The sequence below is a fragment of the Myiozetetes cayanensis genome, unplaced genomic scaffold, assembly GCF_022539395.1.
Source record: "Myiozetetes cayanensis isolate MyiCay16 unplaced genomic scaffold, myiCay2020 scf28, whole genome shotgun sequence".
Lineage (NCBI taxonomy): Eukaryota > Metazoa > Chordata > Aves > Passeriformes > Tyrannidae > Myiozetetes > Myiozetetes cayanensis.
The window spans coordinates 6,896,947-6,919,360 of record NW_026087499.1 but is presented as its reverse complement, the minus strand read 5'-3'; the positions used below and the strand labels follow the sequence as shown (position 1 = coordinate 6,919,360).

At 58.5% G+C, this 22,414-nt stretch overlaps 2 protein-coding genes across 5 annotated transcripts; both read left to right on the top strand.

Moving 5' to 3' along the window:
- The first annotated feature begins 1,841 nt into the window (after positions 1-1,841).
- On the top strand, positions 1,842-16,260 carry SZRD1 (SUZ RNA binding domain containing 1). 4 transcript variants are annotated; one of them, XM_050322532.1, is made up of 5 exons: positions 1,842-1,941; positions 11,780-11,829; positions 12,047-12,124; positions 12,750-13,001; positions 14,337-16,260. In XM_050322532.1, the coding sequence occupies exons 1-5, from the start codon at positions 1,852-1,854 to the stop codon at positions 14,437-14,439; spliced, it is 573 nt and encodes a 190-aa protein (XP_050178489.1). In that variant the 5' UTR covers positions 1,842-1,851; the 3' UTR covers positions 14,440-16,260. The 4 variants fall into 4 exon arrangements, with proteins under 4 accessions (XP_050178489.1, XP_050178488.1, XP_050178491.1 ...); XM_050322531.1 differs by having other exon boundaries at positions 12,747-13,001; XM_050322534.1 differs by lacking the exon at positions 12,047-12,124.
- A 1,121-nt stretch (positions 16,261-17,381) lies between these two features.
- Positions 17,382-21,948, top strand: NECAP2 (NECAP endocytosis associated 2). The gene is made up of 8 exons (XM_050322675.1): positions 17,382-17,522; positions 18,175-18,275; positions 18,353-18,457; positions 19,312-19,393; positions 19,860-19,962; positions 20,318-20,477; positions 20,599-20,689; positions 21,090-21,948. Exons 1-8 carry the CDS (start codon positions 17,425-17,427, stop codon positions 21,136-21,138), a joined length of 789 nt encoding a protein of 262 aa, XP_050178632.1. The 5' UTR covers positions 17,382-17,424; the 3' UTR covers positions 21,139-21,948.
- Positions 21,949-22,414: the final 466 nt, after the last annotated feature.

Below are 22,414 nucleotides of genomic sequence, written 5' to 3'. Positions count from 1 at the left end.
CCGCCGTGTTTCGGCTCCGATCCCGCCGGCCCGGGCCGTTATTCCCTAGGGAAGGGGCACAGGGAGTCACCGCCGCCCTCTCGTTGCTCCCACAGAGCTGCGTCCCACAGGGATCCCAGGAGCCTTCCCTGCCCGAGGGGCTGAGCCGGGAGCTGGGAATGCCCGGGATAACCCACGGACCGCGTCCCAAGTGCCCGGGGAGGGCTGGGATAACCCGGCGGGAGACGTGGGATCGCCCCCCCAGCAGGTGAGTGCCACATTCCCAGAGGATCCCAAAGGATGCCCGCGGTCAGGCAGCGCTGGGAATGGGATTCCTCGCAGCAGGATGGAGGGGAACCCCCCGGGAAAACGCCGCTGGAGCGCTGGATGCCACGGAACCACCAATGCCCGGCTGCTGGAAAACTCGGTGCCTGTTTCCCTCTGGAAAAATCCCAGAGGATGGGCAGGAACGGCCCGAGGCTGCTGCGCCTTTTCCTGCCGCTCCCAGGGCAGGAGGACGTTGTGTCCCACCTGACACGTTGTGTCCCAGCCCTCCGAGCCGCCCAAAGAGCCGAAATCCAAGGATTTCAACCTCCCCGAGCGCCCCGGGCTGGCGGCAGGGTTTGTCTGAGCTGGAGGGTTACCGGAGTTTTTAAGGAATCCAGTCGCCATCTGCCGGCAAACGAGGCTCTTCGGGGGGAAAATTAGGGATTTAAGGGCAGTTCCTGTGATTTCCTGGGTGCAAGGGAGGATTTTTAGGATGCTGAAGGGGAAAATGAAATGCAAATCCCACCCCAGACACCTTTGTGTGGCTCAGAGCTCAAAATAATCCACCAGCGTGGGGAATATCTGGGGTGTGAATGAGAGAAATGGAATAAATTGGGGTTGTTTGGGGGAATTTTGATGTTTTTAAAGGTTTGGGCTGGTCCTCGTGCTCCGTTAGAGCAGCTGAGGGTTTGGATGGAGAGACACAAATTGGGGTTGGATGAACACAGGAGGGAGGAGAGGTTGGATTGGTGGCCAAAATTCCCTAAATGTAGGGGCTGATTTGACCAGGAACCCAAAATTATGGGAAAACACCCTAAATTTATGAGAGCACACGCCAAAATTGAGGGGAGACCCCTCAAAATTAAGGGAGAATGTGCCAAAATAATGGGAAAACACCTCAAAATTAGGGGAAAGCCCCTCAAAGTTAAGTTGAAACACCTCAAAATCAAGAGAAAACACACCAAAACAAGGGCAAACACTCCAAAGCTAAGGGGAAAGACCTCAAAATTAAGGGAAAGGACACCAAAATGTAGAGAAAACACCTAAAAATTGGGAGAAAACACACTAATATTAAGGGAACCCTCCAGAAAGTAAGGGACAAACACCTCAAGAGTAAGGGAGAGCACCTCAAAATAGGGGAAAAGGTCACAAAATTAAGGCAGAGACCCCAAAATCACGGGAAAAGACGTCAAAGGGGAAAGCATCCCAAAATTAAGGGAAAACACCTCAAAATTAGAGAAAACACCTCAAAATTAAGGGAAAGTATGCAAAAGTTAAGGGAAAGTATGCCAAAATTAAGGAAAACACTTCAAAATCAAGGGGAAAAATCCCAAAGTAACGGAAAATACACCAAAATTAAAGGGAAACGTACAAAACTGAGGGGGGAAGACCCCAAAGTTAAGGGGAAACACCCCAAAATTAAAGAACCCCCCCCCAAATTAAGGTTGAGGAAATTAAGGGGGGGCCGCCCCGCCCTGCGCTCGATCCTCCCGCCCGCCAGGGGGCGCCGTCGCAGAGCGCCCCCCCCTTCCCCCCCCCGGCCGTTCCCGCCCTTTGGGCGCGGGGCGCGTGCGCTGCCGGGCGCGGGCGGGGGGCGGCGCGCGCATGCGCGGGGCGCGGGCCCGGCGGCGGACGGGAATTAAAATGGAAGATGAGGAGGTCGCGGAGAGCTGGGAGGAGGCGGCCGACAGCGGGGTGAGCGCGGCCGCGGGGCCGCCCGGCAGCGCCCGGCACGGCGAGGGGGGACGCGGGCGGGCGGCGCGGGGCAGCCGGAGGAGGCGGCGGGGCGCAGCTGGAGGCGCGGCGGGCCCGGGGCCGGGCTAGGCCTCTTAAAGGGGCCGCGGCCTCGCTCGGCGTGGGGGGCCCGGGCCGCCCCCGCCCCGCTCCTCGCGGCTCCTTCAGCCCCTCCTCAGCCCCAGGGGCGGCTCCCGGGCCGCCCGCCCGCTCCCGGCTGCTCCTGGCTGTGCATTCCCATCACCGTGCGGCGGGGCGCAGGGGTCGCGGCGCGGCCCCGCGTGGTGCAAGCGGGGCGGGGGGGGCGGCGCGTTCCCTGTGCCGCCACAGAGCGGGGCAGCGCGGGGTCACCGCCAGGGCCCTCCTGCCCCTCGCCCTGAGCGCGCCGCTGCTCTGGGGCTCGGCGTGGGGGTTCCCGGGCTGTGCCCGGGGCCGGCGTGGGCAGCACGTGGGGCACCGCGGGAGGCCCCGCGCGTTTCGGCGGGCGCTGCTCGCACCGAAATCCCCGTGTTGGCGGGGGCTCTGCGGGGATGGGAAACCTCCGTGCCGGGCAAACCCCGCGCTGAGGGTTGCGGGGGTCGCGGGGGGTCGGGGGCACCAGGACCCCCCCGGCAGGGAGTTGGGGAGCGGAGAGAGAAGGGGACTGTGTGCAGGGGTTGGGTTACACCGGCCGGAGCCAGGGCACAAAATAGAGCTGTAACTCAATGCCCCGGGAGCTGCCAGGGCCCGGCTGGCACCGGGAGCTGCCGCTCCTGCCCATGCCGGGGGGCTGCGGTCACTGCCCAGCGTCGGAGTTAATCCCAGAGCTCCCAGACCGCTCCATGAAGGGACATGGCTGTTTGTGGGAGCTGGTGATGACTCTGGCCTTGAGTAATGGTTTATAATGGTCCTGCTGCTCCAGCCCCCACCCTGGGGTGTCCTTGTCCTTCCTGCTGGCGCCTCTCAGGTGGGATTTTAGAGCCCTTAGAAGGAAAAATCCCGGTTGTTTGTCCCCTTTTGTGGTCCAAACTGCTGGGAGTTTGTGGTTCTACTCAGTGCTGCTGAGCAGGGAGATTCCTTGAGGAATCCCAGAATCATTTGGGTTGGAAGAGCCCTCCCAGCCCATGGATCCCCCTGTGCCCCATCCCCACCCTGTCCCCAGCCCAGAGCACTGAGTGCCACGGCCAGGCCTTCCCTGGGCACCTCCAGGGCTGGGCACTCCAAACCTCCCTGGGCAGCCCCTGCCAAGTGCCTGACCACCCTTTCCAGGCAGAAATTCCTCCTGATGTCCCACCTGCCCCTCCCCTGGCACAGCTGGAGGCCGTTCCCTCTTCTCCTGTCCCTGTTCCCTGGGAGCAGAGCCCGACCCCCCCCGGCTCCCCCCTCCTGTCAGGGATTGCAGAGCCAGAAGGTCCCCCCTGAGCCTCCTTTTCTCCAGGCTGAGCCCCCCCAGCTCCCTCAGCCCCTCCTGCTGCTCCAGCCCCTTCCCAGCTCCCTCAGCTCCCCCGAGGAGCAGCTGCAGCAGCAGTTGTTGGGCTCTGGGTGCCTGTGGAGCAGTTGGAGCCGTGTGGGAAGGGAGCTGTGTGTGCAGGGCTGGCACAGGGGCTGCCCTCGGGCATTGCTGGGGGCACAGAGGGGTTTTCACCCCCTGCCTGGCAGGAGGAGCCTCTTGGTTGCTGCTGGGACCTGTGGGGAGCTGGGAGGGCTGGAGAGGGGGAGAGCAGCTGTAAACCCATCCTGTGCTCCTGAGAGTGCCAGGACAAGGGGAATGGCTTCCCACTGCCAGGGGAGATGGGATATTGGGAAGGAATCCTTCCCTGTGAGGGTGGGCAGGCCCTGGCACAGGATACCCGGCGAAGCTGTGGCTGCCCCAGCCCTGGGAGTGTCCAAGGCCAGGCTGGAACAACCTGGTTTAGTGGAAGGTGTCCCTGCCTGTGGCAGGGGTTGGAACTGGAGGAGCTTTAAGGTCCCTTCCAACCCAAACCACGCTGACATTCTGATACTTCACAGAGTTATTTAATTTTCCAGACCCTTCAGCACCAGGGGAACAGTGGAGATGCAGCGGGAGATCCATGGGGGGATTCTGGACATTTCCTTTGTCTCAGCGCGTCATTCCTTAATATTCCACCCAGAGGGGGTTTCTTGGGAAAGAAAACACATCAGCCCTGCAGTGCTGGCTTTCTGTGTGTGGTTTTTGGTGCTCTGCTGAGAACTTGTACTCCAGGCCTTGCAAAGGGGGGTGGCAGCACGAGGCAGCTCTGGGCTGAGCAGAGCTCGTGGGCCTCCTCATTAACAGCCTCCTGGTTTATCTCTTGCAGCTCTTCCCCTCAGGCAGCACTGAAATCCCACTGAGTCGAAGGAAACCCCCCAGAACTCCCCCCAAAAACGGAACAGCTCCTTGGGAATGTGTCCCCCCAAGTGACCCTGTCCCAGTGCAGGTGCCCTCTGCTCCAGCAGTGTCTCCTGTGCCAGGAATCCCACGGGCACAGGGCACTGATTGGAATGCCTGTGACATGGGGAGGTTTTTCTCGTCCAGGAGTGGCAGATGGAAGGGCAGGGTGTGAGTAAGGAGTGAGTTGTCCAGGCTGGGAGCAGGGATGGAAAGGCTTCCAAGCCCAGTGAGGGTTCAGTCAGCGCTGATGGGGTCAGTTAGCGCTGATGGGGGTCACTCAGCCCTGTTGGGGTCACTCAGCACTGTTGGGGGTCACTCAGCACTGTTGGGGTCACTCAGCACTGTCGGGGTCACTCAGCACTGTCGGGGTCACTCAGCACTGTTGGGGTCACTCAGCACTGTTGGGGTCACTCAGCTCTGTTGGGGTCACTCAGCTCTGTTGGGGTCACTCAGCACCAAGGGGGTCACTCAGCTCTGTTGGGGGTCACTCAGCACTGTTGGGGGTCACTCAGCACTGTTGGGGTCACTCAGCACTCAGGGGGTCACTCAGCACTCAGGGGATCACTCAGCACTGTTGGGGTCACTCAGCACTGTTGGGGTCACTCAGCACCAATGGGGGTCACTCAGCACTCAGGGGGGGTCACTCAGCACTGAGGGGGTCAGTCAGCACTGAGGGGGTCACTCAGCACTCGGGGGGTCACTCAGCACTGAGGGGGGGTCACTCAGCACCAAGGGGGTCACTCAGCACTGTTGGGGTCACTCAGCACTGTTGGGGGTCACTCAGCACTGTCAGGGGGTCACTCAGCACTGAGGGGGGGTCACTCAGCACTGGGGGTCACTCAGCACTCAGGGGAGGTCACTCAGCACTGTTGGGGTCACTCAGCACTGTTGGGGGTCACTCAGCACCATTGGGGGTCACTCAGCACTCAGGGGGGGTCACTCAGCACTCGGGGGGGTCACTCAGCACTGTTGGGGTCACTCAGCACTGGTGGCACCCCATGCAGGGCTGTGCTGTTGTGGGCCCCGCTGGCTCTGGGGCAGCTGGGACACAGCAGGGAGAGGTCAATTGGAGACACTCGGACCTGTTTACCTGCTCAGACCAATCATTAGAGGCCAGGAGGGAAGCTGGGCTCCCAAACTGGAGGGCAAGCCCTGTATCCCTGGTCTCAAGGAATCCTCAGCCCTGAGCTGCTGCTTTCCAAGTGGGTTCCTTGGTTATTCCTCTGCCAGCTGGAGCTGCAGTGTGGCACAGTCATCACTGATCACTGATTTCAGGTCAGAATGTTTCAGGTTCCTCCCAAGGGGCAGCTCTGACCTCTCTGTGCCCAGACTGGGACTGTTGGGGTGTTGGGCTGGAGGATCCTTGGGAGTCCTTTCCAGCTCAGCACATTCCATGGCTCTGCAGGTCAAACATTGGGCTGACAACCCAAACCAGGTTTAAGAAGTCCTGGGACCGATCCCCTTGGGAGTCTGCAGAGGGGACAGCTTGGCAGGGCATTTCTGTCACCCCCAGGGGTCTGGGGACCGGGCAGGCACCAGGGCACTGCAGCTGAGGGATTGGGCTGCTGGCACCTGGAGTTGCCAAATGGGATCAAAGTACAGTGAACTCAGGGGGAACTGTTCCAGAGGGTGACACTGTGACCTCTGGGCTGTGAACCACGGGGTGCTCAGAGGTCACACAGCGGGGTTTGGTGTGCAGAGGTTGTGTCCATGAGGAAAACCACGGGATTTTAGTGTGCAGGGGCTGTGTCCGTGAGGAAAACCACAGGATTTTGGCGTGCAGGGGCTGTGTCCATGAGGAAAACCACGGGATTTTGGTGTGCAGGGGCTGTGTCCGTGAGGAAAACCACGGGATTTTGGTGTGCAGAGCTTCTGTCCGTGAGGAAAACCACTGGGGTTTGGTGTCAGGGCTCTGAGGGTCACGGAATCCCAGACTGGGTTGGGTTGGAAGGGACTTTAAAGCCCATCCAGTGCCACCCCTGCCATGGACAGGGACACCTCCCACCTTGTTCCAAGCCCTGTCCAGCCTGGCCTTGGACACTTCCAGGGCTGGGGCAGCCACAGCTTCTCTGGGCAACCTGGGCCAGGGCCTCCCCACCCTCACAGGGAAGAATTCCTTCTCAGTATCTCATCTATCCCTGCTCTCTGAGGGAAGCCATTCCCCATGTTTTATCCCTCTGCAGCTCTCCTGGAGCCCCTTTAGGCACTGGAAGGGGCTCCAAGGTCTCCCTGGAGCTTCTCTTCTCCATGTGAACAATCCCAGCTCTCCCAGCCTTTCCCCCTCTCAGAGCTGCTCCATCCCTCTGATCTCTTGGTGCCTCCTCTGGACTCTCTCCAGCAGCTCCAGGTCCTCCCTGTGCTGTTCCCAGGGCTGGGGGCAGCTCTGCAGGGGGGTCCCACCCCAGGGGGCAGAGGGGCAGAACCCCCCTGGCATCAGCCCAGGATGGGTTTCAGCTTCACACCCCAAAATGACCTTGGGAGAGCTTTGGCTGAGAGTTTGCTCTGGGTGCTCTGATGGATCCAGATGATCCCGACACTGGGAAATGGCAGATTCCATTCCTGCTGCTCGGTGTGGCCTGGCAGAGGCAGGTTTTGGGGGGAAGAAAAGTGAGGTTTGGGTGTTGGGAGTGATTGGCAGGTACCTCCCAAGTGAGGAGTGAGTGTTGGTGTGGATGTTGCCCCAGAAGCTGCTGCCACCCTCCCGAGTGCTCCCAGCCATGGCACATCCATGCTGGGAATTCCGTGTGGCGCCTGCCGGGCTCGTTCCCACAAATACTCCTGGGTCTCGTTTCCCAGTCTGCTGCTGAGCAGCAGGATCTGCCTGTGGAAAACATCAACACCAGCAGCTTCAAAACATCTGAGGCTTTCCTGGGGCAGGGCCTAAGCATGGCAGGGTGACCTGGAGAGTTAATTCCTGGAGCAGCCTCGGGAATGGGAATGTTGCAGTAATTAATAGATTAATTCATCTTTGGAGCAAAGCAATAGGAGGGTGGTGATGCCATCGGAGGATTGGCCACGTCTGCTCCTGCTTGACTGTGGTTTTGGTGAAGCTTTTCAAGTGTTGGGTGCCATCAGCAGCTTTGGTGACCTCATCTACTACAACCTGTCTTTATTTCCTAAAGGAAGGAACAGTAAGCAGTTCATTCCCTCAGAAATGCCGGGGTGGTGCTTTGGGGAGCACAGGACCCTGTGTGTGTGTGGAGGCCGTGGCTCCAGCCCCAATTTCCTGCTGCTGCCTTGGCTCCTGCCCGTTGTTCCATGAGCAGGGGTGGAAGGTTGTACTGGGGAGTAAACACAGCCCAGAACGGGGTTAATGGTTCTCCAGAGCTGTGCTTGGATGTGCTCAGATATCCAGGGAGTCTGGGAGGGATCTCCTCTGCATGGGGGTTGTGGAGGCACAGAGGGAAAGAGCCCCAGGGTAAGGGGTTTCTGGGAACCCACGTCCCTCCCTGCCCTCAGTCCCTCTCTTGGGGTCAGGCACTGAACTTGGAGTGAAAACCTGAGCTTGGAGCTGCTGGAATTCAGTCTGTTTGGAGAGTCCTTGCTGGGGAGGATCATGCTCTGTGTGTGTCCAACACATGGCAGTTATTCCCAAGGATTCCTTTGGACACACCAAGGACTGACTGGAACCTCCCTGTGCTTTACAAAGCACTGGGAATGTGCCCGAATCCCATGACTGTGACCCATAGGGTCCCACCTCTGTAGGATCCACAGGACACGTTCCTGGGATGGAGCATGGATCTGCAGCTCCCCAGGAACATCCCCAAATTCCCAGCTTTACTGCTGGGGTGGTTCTTTGGGGTGCCGGAGCAGGGGAATGTGGGATCTGAGCAGCAGGATGGCGCACGGGGATCCGTGTCTGCCTTCCAAGGGGTGTTCCATCCATCCCTTTTGCTCCTTTCCCCGGGGCTGAGGGCAGGGAGGGGGGCTGGGCTGGGGCTGCAGCTCAGTTTCCGTGACGTCCTCGGCTGAAATGTCAGAGAGCAGCGTCTGCTTCGGGCTGCTCGCTCAGGGCCTGCTTGGCATCCCGACATAATAGCCCTAAAAATAGCGGGGGCTGAGATTCCTGACGGATCTTTGGGGAGGGGGTGGGAACCAGGCTTAGTTTTTGGGGCTATAAATAAATGTGCCTGAGAATGGGAGCTGCAGGAGCCTCCCCAGGTGATGAATCAGAGGGCTTTGAACGCCGTGACCTGCCCAGGACTGACATCCTCGGATTCCAGACCCAGCTGCCTCTGGAGAGCTCATGCCTTTGGGTTGTTGTAGTGCTTCTGGCACTTGCCCTCCGAGTCAGCTCCTAATTTTATCTCCTTATCCCCAGCGTGACACAGCAGTGGGAAGGGAATGACATCACATCAGCAGGGATTTGGTTTTAATTAAAAATGAGCCGTGCCGAGGTGCTCCTGCTTTTAAATCGGAGCAGTGATCCCTGTCACGAGCTGAGAGGCTGCTCAGGCTGGGGCTGCACGTGGTGTTCAAACCCCTCCAGGCTGCAATTCCAAAAATCCTTGGAATAAACACTGAGAATGTCCTGAGAAATAGGGGGTTTCCTGAGAAACAGGAGGTTCTGTCCTTGCTGTTCGTAGGAAAGACAACTTGCACCCCATCAAGAGATGTGTGAGGTGAGGAGCTGCTGTTTGACCATCTATTTAAACACAAAGGGAGGCTTTTTCTGCCCAGAAGTTCAGTGGCTGTCTGGAGGCAGCTGGAATCCCCTCAGCAGCGCCAGGAATTCCGAGGAGGATCGTGCAGGACTCGCAGTAGTTTGGGGTGGGGTGGGAGTGGGATGGGTGTGAATGGTGGGTTTCTGTGAGTCTGCCAAGATTTCTACGTGTGGAGGAGAGAGCATGGTGCTTCCAAGAGCTGAGGCTGGAACTTGGGGAATATTTGAGCTGCTCCAGCCCCTTCCCAGCTCCGTTCCCTTCCCTGCACACGCTCCAGTCCCCCTTGTCTGGAGGGTCCCAGCGGTGCCCGGGGCTGGAGGTGCCCTGCCCTGTTCCTGGGCTGGGACAAGGAGCAAAGTTAGGAGCAGCTCTTAGAGCTGCTCCTAACTTTGCTCCTTGTCCCAGCCCAGGGTGGGCCCAGGAACAGGGCTGTGCCAGGATAGGCTCAGGCTGGACATCAGCAGGAATTTCTCCCTGGAAAGGGTGGTCAGGCCTTGGCAGGGGCTGCCCAGGGAGGTTTGGAGTGCCCAGCCCTGGAGGTGTCCAAGGAAGGCCTGGCCGTGCTCTGGGCTGGGGAACAAGGTGGGGATGGGGCTGGGAGGGCTTTTCCAACCGAGAGGATTCTGTGGGATTGTGTGAGGAGCTCCCCAGTCCCAGAGCAGCTGCCCAGGGTGGCTGGGGTGGTTTGTGCCATTACTCACCGTGTTTTCCAGAGGCTGAGCAGTGCAGGTGAAGCTCTGCACTTCCAGGATGTCGCAATCCCACCTGCAGGGCTGACCCTGCAGAGCCCCCAGGGATGTGGGAACGTGACTGTGCTCAGAGCACCTCTGCTCTGCCGGGAAGGAGGGAGCAGAGCAGGTCCTTCCTTGTGTCTTGTCCCAATTCCATGCCCACAGTCCCAGCCCAGGGCTCAGCACCGTGATCCTGACTCGCCCTTGGCTTTGGAGTTGCCCATTCCACTCTGAGCACAAAGTGAAATGAGTTGGGAAGCTCCTGGGTGTGTTTTCCCCCCCCTTCCACCCTGTTTTCCCATCACTGTCTCTCCCCCACATGCCCGAATATCGAATAAGGGATGTTGGGAAGCTCCCCCCCAGCCCGTGGCTCCCAGGAGGCCCTGGCAGGCGTGGGTGACTCTCTGAGTCTGCAGATCTGCTTCCAAGGCTCTTGTGCAGCAGGATGTCACCTTGCCTGGCTCAGGGGTGAGTCAACCCCTTCCCCTTGATTTGACTTCCATTGTTTGCCTCCAGCTACTCCCCAGCACCTCCCTCCTCACCGGGATTCCTGCTTCCCTGTTCCTCTCTGGGAGGGCAGGAGGCAGCTGATGGACATTTTCCCTGCCTGGGATGGGGTTTTCTTCTCAGTCCCCTGGAGAGGAAGGAAGCTGTGGGTGTTTGCCCCCATGGGAGGCTGTGGCTGTGCTCTGCTCCAGCCCAGCACCTCAAGAAGCTCCTCCCTGATTTCGGTGCCTCCCAGGACAGAGTTTGGTCGGGAATTCAACCTCCCACCCACCTTTTATCTCCCCAAATGATTTGTTCCTTTCTAGGTGGAGGCTCCCACGGGCTGTTGGCCTGTGTGACCCCAGAGCAAACACTGTGGTTTGGCATCTCCTGGTGACTCCTGGTCATTCCCTGCTCACTGGGGCAGGGAGCAGGGAATTCCTGTGCAGGCCAGTTCCTTTGCCCAGCTGTGCCCACTGCCGTTTGTGCCAGCAGGGACGGCTTTTTGGGGAAGCAAACAGGCCTCAAAGTAGGGCAGCTGCATCCTGCCAAAAGCTTGGAATTTCCTTGAGTATTGCCAGTTATCAGCTGGCAAAACTAGGACACTCTCAGGTCGTTTTTGCCTCCTCGCTGGTGATTCAATAAAACACCAAGAGCTATTTCAGAGCCTCTTTTCACGGGGTCTGAAAATACCGGCGGGGTTGGGGCAGGTCACCTGGAGAAGGGTTGGAACTTGGCCTTATTCTCCTCTTCAGCCAAGTGTCTCTGTGTGATCCCTTGGATTACAACACCCCAACACCTTTGGTGGATTGGTTCCAGCCTCGGATGGAGGTGCTCAGATGCCGGTGCTCGGGGTGGGGAGCGTGTCCTTCTTCCGGGGATGACTCGGCAGCCGAGGGCAGGAGCAGCTCAGCCGGGCTCTGATCCACTCCAGCAGCTCCCTGGCTGCGTGTGGGGCAGGGCAGGGACTTCTGACCGAGGTTGGTGCAGCAGGAACAGCAATGTGGCCCTGCTGGCCAGTCCTCTGCATGGCTGCTGGGAATCAGGCCTGTGGATCACCCCAGCTCCAGGCTCAGCTTCCTGCTGGAATCAGGCCTGTGGATCACCCTGGCCAGTGGCAGCTCCTCTGCCCAGGAGGTTTAGCACAGGTTCCTGCTGGGATCTGGGAATATCTTGCAGTGTAATCCCATTTTTTTACCCTAAATAGAGCTTTTCGGGCCCCCTGAAGTGCTTACAGTGAGCAGTGAGTGCATCAGGCCGTGCCCCGCCGGATCCCCGGCCTGCTGTAGGTGTATTCCTGGTTACAGGAGAATGGATGTGGTGCTTTCCTTTTCTCTTGGAATGCCCGTGCTGGCTTTGCTTTTCCTTGCCTCTTTATTCCCAGGTCACCCTGGGATGGAATCACACCCTGCCTACCCCCGGTGTAGGTATAGAACAGTGACATTAAATCTGTGCTCAGCCAGGCTCAAACTCTGACCCCCGGGCCGAGGTTGGGCTTTCCTGGATTAAATCCCTCATGTTTGCACTCCTGTGTCCCTCTTTTGCAGGAGATAGACAGACGGTTGGAGAAGAAGCTGAAGATCACCCAGAAGGAAAGGTAACGCCGTGGGATCGCTGAGATCCCGCTTTTCCCGAGGAGCCCTCGGACAGCTGGAGGCCTGGGGAGTGGGAACAGCGGGAAAACGGCTTCAGACTGAGCAGGGAGCGCTGGGGTGGAGCTGAGCAGTAGGGAATCCCTCTATCCATGCCACTGCATGGCCCCTGGGACCCACGGCAGGGCAGCCAAAAGCTTCCTGAGAGTGATTTTATTTCAGAGCCGGGTCTTCCAGACGGGATGTAGCTACAGCTCTGGGGAAGCCTTGTAAGAAAAAGCCTCTCCCAGGAAGAAATGGGTGAGTCAGGTAATCCCAACTCCTGGCCCTGAGTGGACTTGCCTTGTCTTGCATCAGGGAGACTTTCTTTTCCTGCTTCCTTCGGCTGAGGGTGGGGAGGGGTGTTGCTGCCTCCTGCCAGGGGTGTTTGTGATCACTGCTGACAGCTCTTGTTGTTGGATTTTTTTTCCCCTTTGATTGTCATGGGATTGATTCTCTGGGAATTCCGTGCAGAAAAGGGTCTATAAAAATAATGTGATGGTGAGAGGGGTTGTGAGGAGTGAAATGGCAGGGCTGGAGTGGAAGGCTGGGTCTCCTGGTGAGAGGAGCCCCAAAACTCCTTGCAGGGAATGAAGTCAAGGTGCTTCTAACCAACATCTTTGACTGGAAATGCTAAAGCAGTGTCTGTCCCCTTCGGGGGAGTTTGATGATGTCAAACGCAGCAGGGCCTGATTTTCCATCCCTTTCCCAGCTAATCTGCCGCTCCAGTTTAGGGTTACAAATAGAATGAGCTCTTTAATTACTCCAGGCTGCCATTAATCACAGGAATGGCATCTGCCCACCAGGAATTCACACCAGGAGCAGGAAAAAAACCCAACAAACCAACCCCCAACTCCCAACCTGCTGTTTTTGTTTTAAACAGCAGAAAGTCCAAATCTCCTCCCAAAGTGCCCATCGTGATCCAGGACGACAGCCTTCCCTCGGGGCCCCCTCCCCAGATCCGCATCCTCAAGAGACCCACCACCAACGGCGTCCTCAGCAGCCCCCACTGCGCCAGCCGCCCGGCCTTCCCGGTGAAATCCCTGGCACAGAGGGAGGCCGAGTACGCCGAGGCCAGGAAACGGATCCTGGGCAGCGCCAGCCCCGAGGAGGAGCAGGACAAACCCATCCTAGACAGGTGAGAGCGGCCCCCGGGGCAGTGCCTGCCTGGCAGAGCTCGGGGATGAGCTCTGGGAGAGCAGGGAGGGAGCAGGGACAGAGCAGTGCTCTGCCAGCAAAGCCTCCACTAGGTGGGAGTGCAGGGAATGGGAGCTGCCTGATAAGGCCATAAATGGTGGAATTGTTAAGGCTGGAAAAGCTGTCCCAGGTCATCAAGACCAACCATTAACCCAGCACTGTGGTCACCACCTGTCCCCAGGTGCCACATCCACGTGCCCTTGGAACAATTCCAGGGGTGGGGACTCCACCCCTTCCCTGGGCAGCCCCTGCCAAGGCCTGAGCACCCTTTCCAGGGAGAAATTCCTCCTGCTGTCCAACCTGTCCCTTCCCTGGCACAGCTGGAGGCCGTTCCCTCTCCTCCTGTCCCTGTTCCCTGGGAGCAGAGCCCGAACCCCCCCAGTTCACCCCTCCTGCCAGGGAGTTGCAGAGCCAGAAGGTCCCCCCTGAGCCTCCTTTTCTCCAGGCTGAGCCCCCCCAGCTCCCTCAGCCCCTCCTGCTGCTCCAGCCCCTTCCCAGCTCCGTTCCCTTCCCTGCACACGCTCCAGCCCCTCTGTGTCCTCCCTGTCCGGAGGGTCCCAGCAGTGCCCCTGGGGCTGGAGGTGCCCCAGTTGTACCCGGTGCAGCTGTGGGATGATCTGAGCACCTTGGAAGAGCAGGCTGGGGGTGTGGAGAGCAGGGAGGGCACCCAGAGTCATCCTCACAGAATCATGGAATGGGTTGGGTTGGAAGGGACCTTAAAGATCATCCTGTTCCATCCCTGCCAGGGGCAGGGACACCTCCCACCAGCCCAGGCTGCTCCAAGCCCCGTCCAACCTGGCCTTGGACACTCGTAGGGCTGGGGCAGCCACAGCTTCTCTGGGCACCCTGTGCCAGGGCCTGCCCACCCTCCCAGGGAGGAATTCCTTCCCAATATCCCATCTGTCCTTGCCCTCTGTCAGTGGGAAGCCATTCCCTTGTCCTGTTCCTCCAGACCCTTGTATAAAGTCCCTGTCCAGCTCTGTCAGAGCCCCTTTAGGCTCTGGAAGGGGCTCTCTGAGCTCCTGGAGCTTCCCCAGGGTGATCAATCCCAATCCTTTCATCCTTTCCCCATCTCAGAGCTTCTCCATCCCTCTGATTCCCTTGGTGGCTCCTCTGGAGTGGCTCCAGCAGCTCCAGGTCCTCCCTGTGCTGGGAAGCACGTCCTGGTATTCCATCCTCGGCGCGTTCCCCCCTCAGCGGGCGCCTGGGGCTTTGCCAAGGGCACACGGAATTCCAGCCCACGTTCCCGGCCGCTCTGACCCCTCTCTCCCTGCAGGCCCACCCGGATCTCGCAGCCGGAGGACACCCGACAGCCCAACAATGTGATCCGGCAGCCGCTGGGCCCCGATGGCTCGCAGGGCTTCAAGCAGCGCAGATAAAGGCGGATGCGCCGCCGTTCCGGAACGCCGGGCCCCCGGCACGGACACACGGACCTGGGCAAGGGGGACTCCCGGCATGATTTGCACTGTGACCCCTTGGCTCTGCCCACTGTGACCTTCAGCCCCACGCACTGTGACCTCCCCTCTGCACCCACTGTGAGCGGCGATGCCGGCAGGGCTGTCCCGAGGATCCAGCGGGATGAGGAGGGGGGAGCCGGACTCGGGCACCGGGAGCTGCGTGTGCCGCTCGGGTCGGGGCTGGCGCCAGCAATAACGTTTGTTGTACTCGAAACCCCGGCATTTAAGGAAAAAAAAAAGATGGGAAGTGTCCCCAGCCACGCATGTTGTCCTCATCACTTCCAGAGCGAGCTCTGTTTCCAAGGATTTTGGGTTCTTCTGTTTGATTTTCTGTTTGTTTTCTCTGTCTGGGATCGGCCGAGTGCGTGGGAAGGGTTTGACCTGTTTGTGTTAATGCACAGAGGTAGTTCAGTGTTCCCAAAGGAATTCCAATGGATTTCCATGAGTTGAGTGGCTCGGGGTTGACAAGCTCTTGCTTCTCCTTCCGAGGAAGTGGACTCCTGGATCCCCCAGGATACCTCGGAGCCGGACCCGGTCCACGTCTCACTCCTGTGCACGCTCGGCTCCCTTTTCCTGCTGCTTTGAGGAAAAGCTTAGAACACCCCTTGGTTGGGCTCTTTTGTGTCTTGGGCAGAAGGGAATGTGGAGTGATCCTGTGAAAATTCCTGCTGCCTGGCCACAGGGGGCCAGGCAGTGAAGAATTCGGGATATGTGGTGAGGAGGAGTATCCTGGAGCGGAGAGCGGGATGTCCGCAGGGTCGGTACGAGCTGCGTTTGCCTCCCGGAATTCCAGACCCCGGGAACAAACCCAGCCTTGGAGAGAGCCTGGATGATCCCTCCATCTTCAGGAAGGGGATTGTCCTCCTCCAGCTCCCAGGAAGAGGCCGGTGCTCCGCAAGAACAGGGATGTTCCCCCCTGGATGAAGCTGAATATCAAGGGATGAAATGAACACTAAATGCTGCTCTTGGAGGGGACCTGGAATTCCCTGTGTGGTTCCCGGTGGATTCCCAGCAGATTCCCGAGATCTGGGTGCTGCCTTCTGTAGGTTCAAGGGTGAACAAGCCAGTCCTGACGTGGTGTCCGTGCAGGGCAGCACTTCCTGCATGGAAATACAGCTTAAATCCCACAGGAATGGGAAGAGAAAAACTACCTGTGCATCCCACGGATCCGCCGGAGCTCAGTGAGCTCCTTAGGGCTGATTGCAGGGGGGGCAGGATTCCCTGGGGATTTCCTGAGGATTCCTTGGGGATTCCCTGGGGATCCCAGCCCCCAGTGGTTTGGGGGGTCTCAGTTCTCCCTCCGGTGGTCGGGCTGAGCTCCGGGAGTGTGGAAGGACGTCAGCAATAACCGCAGTCACCGCGCCTTTCCTTAACTATTCCCAAACTCCCACTGAATAGCCAAAAACTCCCACCCCACCCGGCTCCCGGGGGGGCTGGGCAGTGTTCAGCCACTGCCTCCTCCAGCACCGGCATCTCCGTGTCCGGCACCGAAATTCCATCCCCGGCACCGAAGCCTCCCCTTTTCCAGCACCGAAATGTCCTTTTCCAGCACCGGGATCTCCTTCTCCGAGCCGGAATTCCTGCCGGGGCTCCAGGACGCGTCCGGCCCGCGGGCAGGGCCCGGCGTTCCTGCGGGAGGGGAGCAGGGACGCGGCACCCGCGCGTTCGCGCCCCGGAAACGTCGCGCCGGAGAGAAAAACCTTTTATAAATTGTATTTTAAATAAATGTCTTTAAACTTTTAAGGGCTTTTGGGCGCTCCCTCCTTTGTTCCTCACAGGGCTCCAGGTTAGAATCCAGCAGGGAGGGAAAAGATGGGATAAAGACGGGGGGGTTCGAGCCAGAAAAGGGGGGATTTTGCTCCAGTTTTAGGGTTGATGTCCCAGGAGGGAGAATGGGGATCCAACCCTGGATTTTAGTTAATGAATGAGTTCAATTAAGTTTAATTGTCTTGTTGCTCCATCCTGTGGCCGTGGCTGTGCTCCATATCCTCTGGAAAAGGACGGGGAGGCTGTGGAGGTGCCTGGGGCAGGAGGATTCCGGGAGTCCTGGAAGCTCCCATGGGCCCCCATTCCCTTGGAATTCTGACTTTTAATTATTTTTAAGTTTATAATATATAAATGGTGCAATCATATGACATAATATAAATAGATATAAATAAATACATATAAATTTATATAAACCCAACTATATACAAGTAAATATCTGTAAATATATAAAACTATATCCTAAAGTGTATAAAATATGTATAGTATATAATACAACAACATAATATACAACATAACATTAATGTATATAATATATAATGCTATAACATAAATATATGGGGGGTGTATATACAAATAAATATTGAAATAAATATAGAGATATAAAATAAATATCAAAATATTTTATATCTACTTACAATAGATATAAATATATAACTCTATAGAATATATAGAATAGAATAGAATAGAATATATTAATTATCTGTGATAGAATACCATATTATACAATACTATATTATATTATATATATAATATATAGTAAAATGATATATCCTATATAATATCAGAGTAGAATATAATACATAGAATATATAGAATAAAACATAAATGTGTAATTATCTAAACAATGATGTATCAAATCCCACAAAGCCGTGAGTTTCTCGTGCCTTGGAGCCGCAGAGCTCCCAGGAGAAGGGTCGGGGCCGGGACGTGGCCGCTCCCCCCGGAACTGGTTCCCAGTTCCAGCAGCAAACTGGGACCAGACCCCGCCGCGGGTCCTCCCGCCCGCCAGGGGGCGCCGCGGACGCGGAAGCGCCTCCCGCCGGCAGGTCCCGCCCGCGCCGGGGCGGCCGCAGAGGCGGCAGCGGGGGAGCAGCGAGACGGAGCGGCCCGGGGACAGAGCGGCTCCGCGACCGGGCCGCGATGGCGGCGGAGCGGGAGGACTACGAGGCCGTGCTGTGCGTGAAGCCGGCGGTGCTCGTGTACCGCGTCCCGCCCAGGGCCTCCAACCGCGGCTACAGGTGCGGCCCGAGCCCACCCCGAGCGGTGTCAGCGCCTCCGGGCGCGGGGGTGGCCGCCCCTTCCCTGCGGGCTGTGGGGGGGTCCCCTCCCTGTGGGCTCTCGGGGGTCCCCCCGGCCATAGGGCAGGGGGGTCCCCTCCTCCTCATGAGGTGTTTGGGGCCGCCCCGCCCTGTGGGGTTTGCGGGGGTCCCCTCCTTGAAGGTGTTTGGGGTTCGCCCCTCCCCGTAAGTTATTTGGGGCCTGCACCTCTCCGGGGGCAGCAGGAACTGCCCCCTAAGGCATCTCTGCCCTTCAGGGGGTATCCCTGCCCCCCGGGGTATCCCTGCCCCCCATCCCAGCCCCACCGGGCTTGTCTCCATCCCTCCGTGTGTTTTGGGGTCCCCGCTCCCGTCAGTCCCGGACTAAAGTCCGTCCTGCCCCGCCAGGCCGTGCCCGGCACAGCTCAGCACACCCAGGAGCTGCTTCTCTCGGAAACCCCCGCGGAAACCCCCGTGGAAAGGGAACCGAAACCTCCCGAGCAGCCCTGGCTGCTCCCTCGAACCCCAGCCCCGCGGCCGTTCTGGGGCAAACGGGAGCTCCTGTGACAAACCCCCTCCTTCCCAGCTCCGGGGGGCTCGGGGGGGCGGCTCAGACGCATTCCCTGTTTTCCAGAGCCGCGGAGTGGCAGCTGGACCAGCCGGCCTGGAGCGGGAGGCTGCGGATCACGGCCCGCGGCAGCACCGCCTTCATCCGCCTGGAGGACAAGACCTCTGGTGAGGGGCGGTCCGTGCATCCCGGGGATCCTGCTGCCCTGGCCCGGCGTTATCCCGCTCCTGTCGCTGTTTTCCAGGAGAGCTCTTTGCCCAGGCGCCCGTGGAGCAGTTCCCGGGGATTGCTGTGGAGAGCGTGACAGATTCCAGCAGATACTTCGTCATCCGCGTGGAGGATGAGAATGGTGTGTCACCACGTTCCTTGGGAAGGCTTCAGAGCCCTCCCTGCCCCTGTTTGGGAAAGATTCCTGCTTTCCAGGGGGGGATGTTCTCTGTACAGGGTGGCAAAGGAAGGAATTATTGTTATGGATGATTACTCCTCATGGGAAGGATTGCTGTTTTTAAGGGCTGATGTTCCCTGCACGGGCTGGCAGAGGGAGGAACTCTCTCCCTCCCACACATCAGCAGGGCTCTGCCCTTCACCAGGAACACAAACACTTGGATTTTCCTGCTCAGTGTTGGAGTGAGGGCACGGGATCCTCACCCTGGTGCCAGCTCTGCTTTGTGTTCCCCTCCACGCTGTGGGAGCACCAAGGAGGTGAAATCCCTGGAGAAGGGAAGGGTTTGGAGTGACCTAATTGTGGCCTTCCCCTGCCTAAAGGGGCTCCAGGGAGCTGGAGAGGGACTTGGGACAAGGGATGGAGTGACAGGACAAGGGAATGGCTTCCCACTGACCAGAGGGCAGGGATAAATGGGATACTGGGAAGGAATTCTTTGCTGGGATGGAATTCCCAGAGAAGCTGTGGCTGCCCCATCCCTGGAAGTGTCCAAGGCCAGGCTGGATGGGGCTCAGAGCAAGCTGGGCTGGTGGGAGGTGTCCCTGCCCCTGGCAGGGGGTGGGATGGGATGATCTTTAAGGTCCCTCCTGGCCTAAACCCGTCTGGGATTCTGTGATTCCGTGATCTCCAGTGCCATGGCTCGGTCTCCAGAGGCCCAGCTCTCCCTGGAGCTGGCAGCAGGCACGAGGCAGTGTGGGCTGGGCTATCCCATCCCTCCTGCCCTGCCCTGCACTCCAGCCCTGCTCCCTCGTCCCTCCCAGGCCGCCGGGCTTTCATCGGGGTCGGCTTCATGGACCGAGGGGACGCCTTCGACTTCAACGTGGCCTTGCAGGACCATTTCAAGTGAGTTTGTGCCTCTCCCTGCTCCTCAGCTCCAGTTTTGCCATGTGTCCCCCAGGAATGTTGCAGGAGTGGGCAGGTGTGGTGGGAAGAGCTGGAAGCTCCCGTGTCCCTGCTCTCCCTCTTTCCGCTATTTCCCAGTCTGCATCAGTACTGTCCCAAACTGGGCTTCCCAGCCCCAAAGCTGGCAAACTCCCTGATTTATTTCCCTTCTTTCACGTGCCACCTGCAAGGGGGTGGCCCTGAGGAGTGCTGCAGCTGCTGGGAATAGTGGGGTTTGGGGAGGGCTGGCTCAGGATCCGTGGGAATGGTCCCCGCGGTGCTGCCGCGTCAGGTGAGGTCTTGGATCACACCCGAAGCCTTTAAGGAGCTGCTGGCGGGCACAGGGGATGATCCTGAGCAGGATTTGTCTGGAGGAGCCTGGGGCTGCCTGCTGACGTCTCCTTTTCCACGGATTTAATTCCTGCAGGTGGGTGAAGCAGCAGAGTGAGCTGGCCCGGCAGGACCCGGATCAGGGACCCAAACTGGATCTGGGATTCAAGGAAGGACAAACCATCAAACTCAACATTGCTGTGAGGGGCTTTTGCAGCTGATTCCAGCCTTTGGGTGGCACAGGAAAGCAGAGGCTTCTTCCCCAAAACCCTCCTGCAGGAGGAATGCCAGAGCAGAGCCCACCGGGATAACGCTGCGTGCAGGGCTTTGCAGGGGGTTGTGTTACAGCTCCTGGTTCCAGAACAGAGTCTGGGGGATTTTGGGGTAAAACCCACCCTTGGTGTGACCCCTCTGTGTGCACCAGCAGTGGGATATCCCAGCACTGCCGGATTTTCTCCCTAAAATAACCCCGTTCGGGATCTGCAGCCGCGAGGATTCGCTCCCCGGCTCTGGCTGTCAATGTGATCCCACCCAAACCCCCTCCTCTCCTTGCAGAACATGAAGAAAAAAGAAGGAGCCCCGGGGAACCCCAGACCACGCCCCGCGGGGCCGGGGGGCCTGACCTTGCTGCCCCCTCCCCCCGGGGGCAGGGGCTGTGGGGAGCGGCCGCCCTGCCCGCCCGGCCCCGCCCGGCTGCCGGGAACGCCCATCACAGGTCTGTGGGCACTGGGAGCCCGCCAGGCTCCCGGCAATCCATCAGGGCCGGGGGAGCGTGGCAGTCGGGGCGGGATGTAACTCCTGGTGCTTGTTTTGTCTCTCCCCAACGCTCCCGGCAGACTCGGTGCTGTCCTGGCCTCAGCCCTCTGCTCCTGCTGCTCCCGCTGCTCCTGCCGCCGATGCCTGGGGAGACTTTGCCAAAGCTTCAGGGTGAGCCTCGAGGGGCTTGGGGTGGGATGGGGGTGCCCCAAATCCCACTGGTTTTGCTGGAAAACCCTACTGGGTTGGGGACACTGCTCCAGCCAGCCCTGACTCTGGGATTCAAAAGCAGCTCTGCTGGAGCCCCAGGAGCGTTTGGACAGCACTCCCAAGGATGAGGGGGATTTTGGGGTGTCCTGGGCAGGGCCAGGAGTGGGACTGGATGATCCTTGGGGGTCCCTTCCAGCTCAGGATGTTCCATGGTTCTATGTGGTGCAGATTCCCCAAGTTCAAGTCCATGGGCAGTTGTTGCTCCGGGATAATTCTGGGCGATCCTGGAGGAGCTGTTTGCTGCCTGGATGCCTTTTCCAGGTCCAAATCCCGTTTTCCCCCTGGTTTTCCCTCTCTGCAGGTCGACTCCTAACCAGACTCAGGGGAACACTGGCTGGGTCCAGTTCTGAGGCCACGAGGGTACTGGGATCCTTGGGATTCCTTTGGGACCAAAGAAGCAGCTTCAGGACACCTCACTCCTGCCTTAAATCCTGCCTGGCATCAAAATGCTGGAATAAGTGCTGGAAAGAAACAACCACGTGCCTTCAAACACTCCACACACCTGTGCCTGCTGCATCCAGGGCCTGGAATTGTCCCCCTGGATCGTGGGAGACCTTCTCCTTTGGGGAGAACCACCCGGTTCATCCCCTCTGCTCCATGACAAGAGGGTGCTCGGGGTCTTCTCAGAGACTTTCTCCTGGATTTTTTGGGCTGGATAAATCCTTCCCTGGGCAAGGAGCATCCTCCTGGAGACATCCCACTTCCCAGACCCACACCAACACCCGCCAAGATGCCGAATATCATCTTGGTGGTTTTCCTGAGCACTTACCTGGGATGTTGGGAAGCTCCAGCCGGGGTGTTTCCGTGCTGAAATCCCTCATTTCTTACTCTGGGAAGTTTGCTTTTATTCCTGCTCTCCTCTGAAGACAAGATTTTGTACTTCTTTCCATGGACTTTTCACTGGGGACAGAACGGTCTCTTGGACAGAGCTGAGATTCCTCCTTAAACAAAGGAATATTTTCTTACCTATTTATACTGAGCCTTTTCCACGTACGAAATCCTACTTTTTTTGTTTTTTGTTTGTTTGTTTTTATTCAGTGCCTTGGATTTTCCTTTTCCAACTGGGCATTTTGCTTTCAGAGCTTCTCCCCGGGCCTGGCAGCAAAGCCAGGCAAGGCTGTAACGCTTCAGAGCCGACAATAAAACCCTTTGGAAGCCACCGTGGAATTTCTTCCTCCCCCCCCAAACCCCCGAGGGGGGACTGGGATGGGCTTTTGTGATTCCCTGTCCTCGGCAGCGCCAAGGAAACGGGAATGGGAAGGGATTGGATGGGAAGCACAACACAACCTGTTGCTTAGCAGTGGTTGGTGGTTCGGGAGGACGCCGGCAGAGGGAGGTGAGGGAGGAAATGGGGGGAAAATGAGGGGGTTTGGGACAAACAGGCTTGGGGGGGGGCGGGATTTGAAGCAGCCCCCGCTTGGCTGGAGGGATCCACGGCGAATAATCCCCAATCCCATCTGCCTGTTCCCGGTAATCCGGAGGAGAAAGGGCACTTTCCCTGGTGGGGGGGTTGGGAGAGAGGCTGGGAGACCCTCTGGAAAGCAGAGCGTGGCTTGGGATGGGATCCAGCCCTTGTTGGGGAGCAGGGATGTCTCCAGCCCCCCCCGGGACGGATTTCGGGCTCGG

Excerpts from the sequence above, each read along its gene's own strand:
- SZRD1 (XM_050322531.1), top strand. The coding sequence starts at position 1,852 with ATGCGCGGGGCGCGGGCCCGGCGGCGGACGGGAATTAAAATGGAAGAT. Across the intron at positions 11,830-12,046 it reads AAGATCACCCAGAAGGAAAG|AGCCGGGTCTTCCAGACGGG; the intron begins GTAACGCCGTGG and ends ATTTTATTTCAG. Across the intron at positions 12,125-12,746 it reads CCTCTCCCAGGAAGAAATGG|CAGAAAGTCCAAATCTCCTC; the intron begins GTGAGTCAGGTA and ends TGTTTTAAACAG.
- NECAP2 (XM_050322675.1), top strand. The coding sequence starts at position 17,425 with ATGGCGGCGGAGCGGGAGGACTACGAGGCCGTGCTGTGCGTGAAGCCG. Across the intron at positions 17,523-18,174 it reads GCCTCCAACCGCGGCTACAG|AGCCGCGGAGTGGCAGCTGG; the intron begins GTGCGGCCCGAG and ends CCTGTTTTCCAG. Across the intron at positions 20,690-21,089 it reads GACTTTGCCAAAGCTTCAGG|GTCGACTCCTAACCAGACTC; the intron begins GTGAGCCTCGAG and ends CCCTCTCTGCAG.